A 13,504-nucleotide genomic window follows, 5' to 3' on the forward strand; every position below is an offset into this window, starting at 1 on the left:
TTTTGTGCAAGAATATTTTCCCAATACTGAGCAGTAATCATTAGGATGATCGGGCAAGCTATGAATTTATTGTGGTTTTCCCAAAAATCAGCCCCGCCTAGGAAGTTTTAAAAAGTCTGAAGACGAAAGTATTTTCAGTCCCTTGAGCGACCTTGCAAATTGTACATAATTGATCAATAAGGTTTGCCAATAATGTGGATCAGATTTAATAATCACAAATATCCTAGAAATTCTCCAATAAATATTGAAGTTTTTGACAAAATTTTCAGACATAGTTTAAAAACCAACTCATTTCAGTCCTTTGGATGCCTCAATTTGGTCTTCAAATCCAAGTTCTTGCTTCCCAAACAACCTGTAATCAAACTTGGATGGATTTTCTTGCTTGTGATTTTTCTATGATTTTACAAAATAATCGCACCACAGAGTATTTCTGGAATTTGTGTGCAGATCTCTCTCCTACATCCCTTTCTTGCGTCCAAATTGGGCACAAAAAATCAGAAATTGCCTATTAATCAATCTGCAACCAAGTTTACTTGATTTGGTTAATGAAATAAACTTAGGGATTTTGCCAAAACTGACTTCATGGAAGAATTCAGAGACTTGGTCTGCAGATTCCTCACCTACAGCCCCTTTGATACCTAATGGTCTCAAAATTTAATTTTTTGTTTCCAAAATCCCTGCAATCAAATCTGATATGGTTTGGTGAATTGGGAAAATTTCCAGGTTTACTGCCAAAATCGACCTTCATGGATTAATTCTCGGACTTTAAAATCTTAATATTGTCGTGCTTCTCTCCACTCCTTGGTTAATTTTTTTGACCCTCCTAGCCTAAGGCGATTTTTTGACCATTTGCATTCTTATATTGCTGTTGCATTCCCTTTTAAAGTAATTTTGAGTGGTGTTTCTGAAACAAAAAATGAAATATATTTTATTAACAATACACACTTAAATAGAATATAAAGATGCTATAAAAAATGTTAAGTAAAAAGCAAAGCTAAATAAATACCACCTAAAAATAGAACTGATTAAGGGAAGTCCAAAGAAAGCCTAAATTGACCATTAACTAAGGTTATAGAAGAACTTGCTAAACATAGCAAGAACCTAGGCTATTACAATATTCTAATATCCTCCATTTGTGGTCATTCTATCAAATACCCTACAAAAGACAATAGATGTCTAGTAGTTACAAATCCTTAAGAACATTTTGCTATTGTTGAGACCCTCCCTGGACCTGCAGAATGTCAATAACCAAGAGTAGCCCAGAAAAAAAAGAAAGAAGGTTATCTTCTTCAGAATGGTCTGCAACAAGAGCCAAGAACCTGCCATTGACTTTGCCACCAAGACGCCATTGACATGAGTCTGTCACAAACTCTTCTAGAATCTACAAAAACTCTAAGTTGAAAGCATCCAAAAAATGTCCAACCTGGTGTTGGATAATTGAATTGTCCTTCCCTGGAAACAAGGATCCACTCTAAGAACAGTTGTCATGATTTTGAGGAAAATTCGAAAAATTGACAATCCCTTCAAACTATTGCAGATGATACCCCAACATTGATTGCAAGATACCATGATTTGAAGTCTACAAAGCATCATTTGTGTGGAAAAAAGTAGAAACCCTAGAAACAGGAACACCTAACATAAAATCTCATGTGAACTTTGCAAATTAGTAACTATAGAAACCAGAAATGAATAATGAGGAGAAAAATTGATCAAAACCAAGCACAATTTTTGAGGTGAAAAATTGATCAAAACGAAAAACAAATTTTGAGGTGAAAATTGATCAAAACCAAACACAATTTTTGAGGTGAAAATTTGATCAAAATCAGACATAGAATGCGAGACACAGATTGGAGGATATGAGCCAAATGATTTTGAGGAATTTCTTTTTTAAAATGCAACGAACAATTTTTGAGGAAAAACTATTAAAATCCAACTGATAATTTTTGAGGAAAAGTTATCCAAACCTAGCAAATAATTTTTGAGCAAAAAATAAAAACCCTCCTATAAGATGATCTTATCAGAATTTATAGGAGGCAAACTCTTCATCTAAATGCAGAGCAACTGGGGCCTTCTACTATGACCCGTTTTGTGAAGATTTCGCCATTGCTAATTGTTTCTTGCAATCTTTTTTCATGTAACCAAGCTTGTGACAATAATTGCATTGAACACTCTTCTTCTTTGAAGATGCTGGAGGTTGACCTAATTATTTTTTGATGGGAGAAATAAGGTGTACCTTGTTTTGTTTGAGGCTTGCGCTGGGAAGGCTGCTTGTTCAGAAGAGGAGGAACTTGCATAACTTTCAAATTATTGCTTCCATCTATATTGCTACAAAAGCTTGATGTAGAGATTAGAGAACTTTAGAGAAACACTAGTAGAAGTAATATTGAGCATCTCTATGACATGCTCGTAGGATTGAGGTCGGCTTTTCCACATGATCACTACCATGACTTCTTCCTTTATCTAGTGACCAACATCCTCTAACTAGTAACGTAGGTCCTTGATTTTCGTAAGAAGTGTTTGGAGAGATGCCTTCTCATCCACCATGATAGAAAATAGCATATTCTTTCGAAAGAAAGCACTTCTTTTGTTAGATGTCTCATGGAGATTCTTCGAGATGTCCTAGGTTTCTTGAGCTGATTTGGCAGAAGGCACCTGAGGGTGTTCATCATTTGTAATTGTAAGTGAAAGTTTGATCAGTATGACAACCTTTCTATTACGTTCATCCCATTTATCCTGATCTGATTGAGCTTGAGTAGGATGTGCCTCTATACCTGAACTATCTTAACAAGACAATGATATTTAAATATCATCATCATGCACTCTGCTTCTAGATGTTATAATTGTGGCCATTAGACTGTTGATTCCCTTCCAGCATAATGCTGGTCAAAGATGCCATCATTGGAATGAAGGTTGCTGATCAACCTTGTGAAGACACGAAAACTGAGGTAAATTTTGCACAAATTGCAATAAAAAACATGCTGGAAAGGCTGAAACTTAAGAAACAAAATAGACTAGATGAACTTTGGATTTTAAGCAAACTGTAGGCATGGGCTTCCTCAAACAAATATTGCTCACATAGATAAATTCTAATTTACTTTTCCTCATGTTTTTTCCAAACACGAATTACATAAAAATTAATCTCCTTGAAAATTCACTTGATATCATGAAACTTTTAAAAACGGATTAGATTTGATTATCAATACACATTCCTAAATAGAGTTTACAAAGGCTATAAATAGTGCAAAGTAAAATGCAAAGTTCTCTAAATAAAGACAACGTTTAAAAATAGAATTGCTTAAGAGAACTCAAAAGAAAGCCTAAGTGACTATTAACTAAGGTTTTAATAGAATGAGCTAAATATAGCAAGAACCTAGGATACAAAAAATATTATAGTAGTTTCACCCACACAACCAATTTGTGACTAAAACAATTAACATTGAAATTTTATGCAACCATCATTTAATCTATTTCCCTTATATTGTATTCTTCTAAGGGAAATTGACTCATAAAGGTTGCATACATAAATTTTTAATTCCTAAGTCAACTCTCTACCATCCTTAAAGGGGCAAATTTGAACCACATTGGGATTCATCCTCATTTACTTTCCTTGTTTAAGCGGGGAAATTCGATCCCCGTAAGGATAAGTTCCCAATTTTATACTTTGTCATTTTAATCTTGATTTGTCTGTAAAAGGAGAAATTCGATCCCCATAAGGATTTCCATTCGTTTCACCTCAATTAACCATGTGTGGGCAATTGACCCTCATCTGGATATTAATAATCTACTTACTTGGGAATTTTTCACTTATCTTCATTAGCCTTCAAGTGGAGAATTAACCTTCATATGGATTTGGGGGATTTCTATGTTCATCTGGACAAAGGAGGATTTCATTCTGGACAAAGGAGGATCTCATTCTTGATCCAGATTTCCTGTAATTCAAGCTCAAAATTTTTGAAGTGTTGAAAAGGGGGAAAATTATCTTCATCTAGACAAAGTTGAAATCCATACCCATTTGGACAAAGTAATTGCCTTAAAATTTTCTAAGTCCAAGTGGAAAATCAACTTTTGTCATTTAAGTGGGGAAATTCTATTTCCTTCCAGATTTTACGCATTTTATAAAAAAGAAGAAGTTAAAACTGATTTTATTTAGGATTTTACAAATTTTAAGAATGGGAAATCAACTTTCTTAAGGGTTTTAAGGCCCTTGTGCATAAAAAATGCATTTATAATATATTTGGACTATTTGACCAGCCAAAATTATTTTGCACTTAGAATTTTTATCCCAACCCATTGCAACTTGATTTAAACCTTAATCTGAACATTCCAATTTGTATTTGTAACTTGACAACTTGATTACTCAACCACACTTAATCCTTTTGTCACTTAAAGTGTCGAACTCGAAGCCTAACGACTAGGAGCAAAAAATTGGGGTCTCCATTTGTAATGGGGCAATTGTGTGAAAAGGTCACAGCACTCCTCAGCATCAAGGGCATTTACGTTTTATTGCTTATAATCTAGGTTATAAGTTGAAGTTGCTACTATTTATCTCTACTTTTGGAGGATTGTTAATAATGGATGTTGTGAAAGGAACTAGGTGTAGTACTCTGCTTTGTAGGATTGTCTACACAGCCTCTCTTAGCCCATCATTTCCTTCTATGGGCATCATTAGATCCTATTTTGTCCTGTGTACAGCAGCAGATGGAGAAGTTATCAGCCCTTTAACTTTGAACTTTGATACAAACTAGAGACAACTTAGATCTCCCCTAATGTCTCTGTCAATTCCCTCTGCTTGTTCATTGAACTTTCTTTCATATGGCTATGTTTACTTGAATTAAATGGCTTTATCTTTTTCGAATTTTTGAGATGTCGCCATCAGTTTGCCTTGTATTGTTTGTGTTAATTACTTTTTCCAATCTTGAAGTTCCATTATAGATCCTATTTGTTATTATAACTTGCTGTGCTTTCAAGGCTAATGAATCCACTTTGCTCATTCGTGACATGTGTAAGATTGTTGTCCTGTCTTCTATTTTACTATTTTGTATCTAAAAGGAATTGTAGTTGTATCAAATTGTATTTCCCTTGTGATCACTAATTTTGACGGGATGCCAAAATTATGTACTTGTGCAGGTTGCTTTGCCAAAGATCCACGCCAATCACAAAACACATTCAATTTTATCAACCACCTCCAAAGGCTCTCCAAAAACATCTGGTGGGTTGAGCCATGATCACCTTGTTTAGGTTGCCATTGCATAATCAATATCATGTCTTGTTAATTGTAAGTTGATAGGTTTGAGGCTTTAATTTGTGCAGAAAATTTATTTGTCCATTTGATTGTTCTTTGGCAGAGCAAGAGGCTTCTTTTTCTGTAAATCTGTTCCATGATGGATTTTCTGTTGGAAAGCCCACAGAGGTTTGCAAACAAACAATGGGTGATTGTACAATTGTTTGTGTGCATCTATAATGGATAATTTGCAAATGACTGATTTAGCTGTGAATCTTATTTCTTTGTTACATTCTATTATTTAGCAAGGAAAGCAAGCACCATCAGCAAAAGAGTTAATGTGCTCTCTGCACCCCTATAACCGTACAAGTGAGACTCTTTTCCAGGTGAGGCATCTGTCTTTACAAATGTCAAGTTATGACTTTTCTTGTCAACTTTCCTTTTTATATCTTGATGTTTGAAAATCCATATGATTTTTGATCATTGATGGTGTATTGTTGACGCTTGACTTTATTTTTTTAACTTCAATATATATCACTAGACTCGAGTCGGACTAAATTTTGGCTCTTAATTTGGTGCTTTTATTTATTATATAATATAAGATACTATGTGTGTTGTATTTTGAACTTAACTACTGCTGCAAATATGTATATATTTCTGATTTTTGTATGTTTTTGCATGGATAAAATGAACCTTGGAATATTTTTTGACTGAACCTGCGAACTGAACCCTCAAACCTGAACCTGAACCAGTGCGAGGACTGGTAACTTGACTATGTTACACATTTTTATTTTTTCCTCCAATTCCAATTCTTGCACTTTGACATGTCCTTTACCAGTTTTTTTTGAGTACCTAGCACTAAAATTGTTGGAGTAGTGACAATTTGAAAATGAAATTGCATCTTTGAAACTCTAGGATATATGAAGAGCTGCTGTTTTTTTTAATGAAGTTATGAAATTGATGAGTAAACCCTTATACGTCTGTCACGAATCTAATGCAAGGAATGCTGCTGTCCAATATTTATTTCAGAAACAAATACGAAAATACCTCTGCGAATTCACTGATATGACTACATTAATAACAGTTGATATTTTGCCTTGGAATGACTGAATCTGCTGAAACACTGACAGTTAAAACCCATTAAAGATTTTTTAGTTGATTCTGGGTATTTTGTGAAAAAGAAAAAATAAACATAAACATGTGGGGATGGCCAGCCATCTCTAGGACAGATAAGTCACATCATTGACATCCCTAGATATATTAGGGAGGCCCAGCTGTCCATGTGCAGTCCCCACGTTTCTGGGTTGACTTGGGAAACTTTTTTGATTGGGATTGTTACTGAGTTGACCTTGCATCCTCTGTATGTACCCAACATTAGGCATGTGGCAAAAAACTCCCAGCGACATGTCCCTGGAAAATGTTGTTTATATTTAATGCATACTGCTCAAGATCTCGAGGCATTGGAGAGAGAAGTGACAATAATAGTAGAGTAGCATTGAAAGAGAAGCAACAATAACAAATTTACTCAAGGAGTATTTCCCTCAAGATGATTAAGATTTAGAATGGTGAAGATCATTACACATGATCTGTCACACACATGAATGCTGATGCAATGAAGAACAAAGTGTTGAGCAGGTCAGGGATGGAAAAATTAATCGACATTGGTGCTAGTTGATAGTATAGAATCATAAATTGTTTTGGCATTGATTGATCACAAGAAATCTCTACTTGTTATGCTTGGCAATTTTTTTCAAGAAATCGTGACATTTTGTTAAAAATGGTGAACACACACTTTGATCAATATAATTCGTATAAAAGAAAAATATTTCAAATTTAACCGATTACATTGCAATTTTCTGATATGATATTGTTAAAGCATGTAGCTTCTGTTTGACAATGATTGTGTTCAAGATATATATATATATATATATATATATATATATATATACCAGTATGATTTACATACTGTTATACATACATACATACATACATACATCTTGAACTGTCATTCTGCAAATGATCGTTGTAGTTGAAACCGATTGAACATATATATATTTTATATGAGATCATATCTGTTTCATGATCGTAAGATTATTCGATCCCTTTGATTTAAGATCATAATCGATTTGAATAAATATCATTATCAGGCTGCATATGAATCGAGTTCATTGTGATCAGTAATATATGATTAGACTTGTGTTAAGTCTAACCCACCCTGAATGGGTATGGTAACAAACTCCAAATAGGTGTGATAGTGAATGGACATGTCTCTATTCGGAGACATGCCCATTCACTCTCACACCCCTCCTTGTTTTATATACATTCAATCTGCCCGATATTGCAAGGCATCAAAATCAATTAATGCAAGCATATCAAAGGATTGTTAGCATCTCAAGTTCAAGAACATCTTTGTTATCTTTGTTATTTCTGTACTAACATATACAAATTCTGGAGCAAATCAAATTCATTGACATCAGTGGTCAAACCTACAATCAGAGTTGTGCATTAGTCAACCTCATATTGAAATCTAGTAAGAAACTTTACATGGTATCAGAGCCTTGTTAACGAGAGATCTCATTAAGTTTAAGAGATCAGATTTCACATTAAGTTGTAGTCACTCATTATTCTTTACAATGACAAACATGTTTAGATTCGAACACCACCTTACAAGTGCTGACAATTTCGAATCCTGGAAACTTCGTATAATGATGCTATTAAAAGAGAACAAATTAGATTCCTTTGTAAAAGAAGAAAAGGAAGAACCTAAAGATGATCCAGAGAAAACTCTATGGATTGAGAATAATGAGAAGGCCATGGAAATAATAGTGGATGTTGTTTCAGATCACATAGTGCCTATTGTGACAAAACATGCAACAACATATCACATCTTTAAAACTCTTGAAAATGTATTCATAGTAAATAACATTGGTAGAAAACTTGCTCTTAAAAGACAAATGAATAACATTAGCATAAATAAAGGAGAAGCAGTAAATGCCTTCTTCATGAGAATCATAGAATTGAGAGATCAATTATCTTTTGTCAGTTATGAGATTGACAACCAAGAATTTTCCCTATAGCATTAGGAGCACTACCGAATTCTCGGAAGTCATTTGTACAAAGTATAAGTGCAAGATCTAAAATTCCAAAACTAGACTGATTAAGATCTGATTGTCTTCAAGAAGAGTCAAGATTAATGACTAAAGGAAGACATAAAACCTTAGATGAAGACATTCATGTTCTTAACACCAATTCTTATAAAAAGGGTAAGAAGAAGAACACAAAGAGGAAAAGAAACTTTCATGGAAAAGGACAATCAAAACAAAAGAAAGACTTTTCTAAAATTCAATGTTTTAGATGTGATCAATATGGACATTATGCACTAAATTGTCCTGATCGATCAAAACTTCAAGCATCATTTGCTTCAATTGATAAATCAATTGAAGATCAAGATTCTGAGAAATATGCCTTCTTCTTAGCCTTGTCTAGTCAAATATCAACCAAGTCCAACACTTGGATAGTTAATAGCAGATCTTCAAGACACATCACTGGATATCAAGATAACCTAACAAAGCATGCAAATAGAAACAAATGAAGAAGTTACAATTGGGGATGATTCTACACATTCTGTAAAAGGAATTGGGACTTGCACCATCAAATTAAAATCCGGAAAATCTATTAAGCTTTCTGGAGTTTTATATGTACTAGGTATTAAAAGAAATTTAATATCTATATCACTATTTGAAGATGATGGTTATAGAATTACTTTCATGGAAGGCAAAGTGTTGGCATGGGCAAAGAATTCAACCATAAAGAAGGCCCAAACAATAGGAGTAAGACAAGGGCTATTATATGAGCTTTGCATTAAGACTAGTCTTGCACTTGTTCATGAGACTTTAGATTCAAATGAAATCTGGCATATAAGATTAGGCCATATCAACTCTCGTGCTCTTAACACTATGGGGAAGTTGGTAATTGGTATGCCCAAATTAAGTCAAATTCAAAATGAATCCTACAAAGGTTGTGCCTTGGGGAAAATCACAAAAAAGTCATTTCCTCATAGTTTGAGCAAAACTAAAAATGCGTTAGAACTAGTGCACTTAGACCTATGCGGACCCATATCTACACCATCCATAGGAGGGTTCTTGTATTGTGAGATATTTTTTGATGATTTTTCAAGGAAGACATGGATATACTTCCTTAAGTGTAAAGAATCTGAAGAAATTCTTTCTAAATTAAAAAAATTCAAAACTATCATTGAAAACTCATAAAGGAAAATTAAGATTCTAAGATCAGATAATGGGAAAGAATGCACTTCTGAAATATTTGAAGGGTCTCCTTATGAGACATACTACATGAATTTCACAACTTCTTGGAGTTCTTTGGAAATGTAATTTTTGCAATGTACATAATATCTCCTATTACAAATTGAAACTTATTCTTTTTGCACTGTGGGGGTAAAGGGATTAATATTTGTGAGGGCATAAGGCTAAATAAGAACGGGGTGTCAATTGCACAAATAACACTAATAAAAGTACAAGAAGATGTTGACAAATTGGTTGCAAAATGAAAACAAAGTGGTTATAGTTTTGGGAAAAAAAATAGTAACACCACCTTCTCAACCAGTTATGGCCTCTAGACATCCCTTCTTATGCCTTAGCAAAGGATGAAGATGTAGAACCACAAACTTCCACCTGCAAGAGAGGTCCATTAGAGAAGGCATTTAAATATGTGGCAAGAAATATTGTTATTGAAAAAATTGCGAATGGTCTTTTATTCAAATTGGCGAGATTGTTGTTATGTGCCAGATATGGAAGAGATGTTGTTACATGCTAGTTATGGAAGTAGTATTATCAGTGTGACTATGTACTAATGCACCAAAGCTATGATTAATAGAGGAACAATATAAATAACAATATCATGGAGAACACACGACAAAGGTAAAATATTACTTTATGGATTCTACCAAAGTCTTACATTAACTTTTATACCAACATTCATGACCCCCTCACTTGTTCTTGATTTCATACAAATAGACTCAACATGGTTGGTTAAGTCTCCACCTGTCACCAACTGACGACACACTTGACACCCCTTTAGAACAATGTTTTATTAACTAACAAAAGTCTTATTAACTATTCATGGCATAATTGCCGCCTATATTATCCCCCCAAAAAGAAAAAGTCGTCTTCTAGACAAGTATATATCAAGTAATATCCAAGAGGACCAATGACAAAAGTGTAGATATAGGCTTGTGGTGGATAAACTTATAGTTGTAGTGTAGTTCAAAAGTTAAAAAAGGGGGTCTAGGGGAAACACCTCCAAAGGGTTCAGGTTCAAGGGGTTGTGTCCCTTGCAGGGTTTTGGGGCTGCACCCGTTGGATGATTGAGGGGCAATGCACATCATTTAATTGATTTTTTTCTGATGCCATCTCTCCTTTGTCAAAATTCATCCGACTACGTCCTGCCATCTTTTTGCTTTGTACAACTCCCATCTGTACTACTTTCTACCTTAGCTTCTTTTTAAACGTGCCAACCGATTCTGTTAATTGTTGGACTTCCCTCTTGAGCATACAGATTTCTCCTCTTGTTGTACGAGTGATTTCAGCGGTATTAGCATTCCTTTCCTTTGTACATACTGCACCAGACATATAGACTTGTATCTATTCCTATTGTGCACGCTGTTGTCTTTCTTTGTGCCATAAGGATTTGTGGAAGATTCTGTACTGTATGTGTTGTCTTTGTTTGTACTGTACGTGTATGAACTCCACCTAGATGTCATACATGAAACACTTGTATGTTAGGTCTTCTCGTTCGTAGGAGCCCTCGCATGGATCCTTCCTCTGTACCCTCATATGGATACATCCATCCTTGCACAAATACCTTCGCCCTTGTATGTATACTCCTTTTTGTGCACTGGTTGTATAGACTATGCAAACTTGGTGAGGGTTTCCATTTAGGTCATACGACTTGATATTGACTTCTTTTGGTCTCTGGTACAAGTTGTGCTGTTTACTGTCTCCTTGCTTGGTTGATCTCCTTTATCCTTTGTACCAATCCTTGTGGAAGTGTTATACATCTTTTCGATCTCTCGTGCGAGTTCTTTATATCCTTTTAGTAGGGTTATCTTAAATGCCCTAGCCTTCTGTACAGGGTCTCCCTCATCCCCCACTAGGATCACCTTTGAGTTTTCCTGTTTTTTCCAAGTTTAGTTTTCTTATACTTGGTTTCGCATATTTCACTTTCTCATCCTTTCCGAATCAATAGGCAAGGTGTCATCCACATTGGCCACTCCTTTGTACTCCTTAATCGGTTGGGTGTGTATGCTCATGCCCCTCTTTCTTCGTTATTTCTAGCATTTGGCAACTGGGTTGGAATACCTCACAATCCTCCATCCACTAGTAGAATAACCTGTTAAGCGAATTGGTTTCATCTTTGAAGTAGCTTCCCAATCCTAGGATGCCTTTGTCATCTAGCTCTATACCTCCATTCTTGCCGTACTCTCCCTTCCTTGATTTAGAATTGGATGCCAACTGTTGGCTTACTGTCTTGCTTCTAAGGTTAATGATGTATTTCTTCCCCTCACTCTTAATAGATAGTGTGTTATTTTTTAATTTATGGTTGACTTTTGCCGTGATGAGCCAACCTCTATTGACCAACGCATTGTATCCCTTCTTCTCCACAGTAATCTCCACAAAGTCAAGAAAAGATTGTTGTGTCACGATCACTTTTTGTGCCATGCGTGTCCCTAGTGGCTCTATTTCATGTTGGTTTGCTCCTACTAATTGCAATGTTGGTGGCCAAAGTGTCAGTTTTCTCTGTACCTTCCATGTCTCTTCGGTGAGTACATTTACTCCCAATCTTCCATCTATAATGGTATTGGTGAGTGTGTCCCATGATCTCCATTTCGACTACAACAGGGATCCTTCCTACAACCAATTGTGAGCAATATTGGTTCCGTCAGTATGGGGCCCTCTTGGGTGTTTCTCCTCCCACTTCTGTCATCCGTGTTCTTGTCCTTCCCTTGGCTGCTTTGGTGTCTTCCATGTTGGCGATTGCCACTTTTAATTGCTTCAATGTTTCTAGTAGGTCTGCTACCTGTACTGGTACAACGGCTTGAGATATTTATTTTATGATGTTAGTCTCAGATGTTGACCGAGTCGGGGTACTTGTGGCCTCTTGAGTTTGTCCGTGTTCTTTTCGCATTGCCATCTCCATTTCCCTTCTAGCTTCCTTCAACCTTTCCTCCACATTGGGATCTAGTGATTGCTAAAGCTTCCTCCATCGGATTTGTTACTGCTATCACGTTCATGATCTTCCCCTTAGGACAATCAGTATCTTTAGGTTCGCCAACACACCATTTCAACAACATACTGCCTTGCTTTGACATTCCTGTGCGAAGTGACCCCATTCATTACATCTCTTGCATTGTATCATTGGCCCCCCTTTGCATCGTTCTTGATGCGGCTTCACGGCGTAATGTTGTGTTGTTGCCTCCACGCCTATTGTTTTGGTAGCCTCTTGGGGAGGCATTTGAGGTGGAAGCTCTTGGTGGTGTGTTAGGTGGGGTTGGTTTGTTCGATTGTTAGTTGAGTACTCCTTACTTTTAAATTGTGTGGGCACTCTTTGAGTGAGTGTCCTAGTCCTTGATAGATGTCGCAAAATGATTTTTTAGACAATTGGCTCTTGTATGCTCCTCATTTCTGCATTTTGTACACCATAATACTTTGTTTTCTTTGACCTGTATTTCCCCCCTAGTTCTTCATCCACATTGTGTCTTTGCATAGTGCTTGGATTGTTCAGGATTCCTCTTCCTTATTTTCATTGCTACTATTGTTGCTTTCTTTTTATTTCTTGACATTTTGTTCTCACTTTCAATATCCATTGCCTAATCACAGACCTCCTTGTATGTGGAGGGAGACACATTCATTTTCTTTCGAATGAAAGGAGTTAGACGGTCTATGAACTGTCTCTTTTTTAATCCATCCATTGTTTGATTTTCCAACTTTCATAGCAACTCCTTCAGCCTATGATGGTAGGCCTAGACAATCTGGTTCTTTCCTTGGTGTGTATTGTATATTTTGACTACTACCTTGTTGTCATCTCGTAACAGCCTGAACTCTATCTCAAAGGCTCTTTTCAAATTGTTCCACGTTGTCCTCTTGGTGGCTGGAATGTTAGTGTACCAATCAATCGCCATACCTCGTAGGGTGTCTAGAAAGGCCTTCAACCAATAATCCTCGTCTTCCTTCCCAATTGCCTCCCAAATAGTCACACATTTCTTGC

At 35.8% G+C, this 13,504-nt stretch overlaps 1 protein-coding gene across 3 annotated transcripts in view; it reads left to right on the top strand.

The window, feature by feature from the left end:
• The window catches only part of LOC149572196 (protein PHYTOCHROME-DEPENDENT LATE-FLOWERING-like), a 108,771-nt gene that overhangs the window by 27,129 nt on the left and 68,138 nt on the right, over nt 1-13,504 (top strand). For all 3 annotated transcript variants that reach the window (XM_089813460.1, XM_089813459.1, XM_089813461.1), the window contains exons 3-5: nt 5,128-5,209; nt 5,346-5,410; nt 5,527-5,607. In XM_089813460.1, coding sequence (XP_089669586.1) covers nt 5,128-5,209; nt 5,346-5,410; nt 5,527-5,607 — 228 coding nt within the window. The remainder of the gene's footprint in view (nt 1-5,127; nt 5,210-5,345; nt 5,411-5,526; nt 5,608-13,504) is intronic.

This window comes from Cupressus sempervirens, chromosome 2 (genome assembly GCF_028749045.1).
Source record: "Cupressus sempervirens isolate cs-2001-9-10 chromosome 2, ASM2874904v1, whole genome shotgun sequence".
NCBI classification, from domain to species: Eukaryota; Viridiplantae; Streptophyta; class Pinopsida; order Cupressales; family Cupressaceae; genus Cupressus; species Cupressus sempervirens.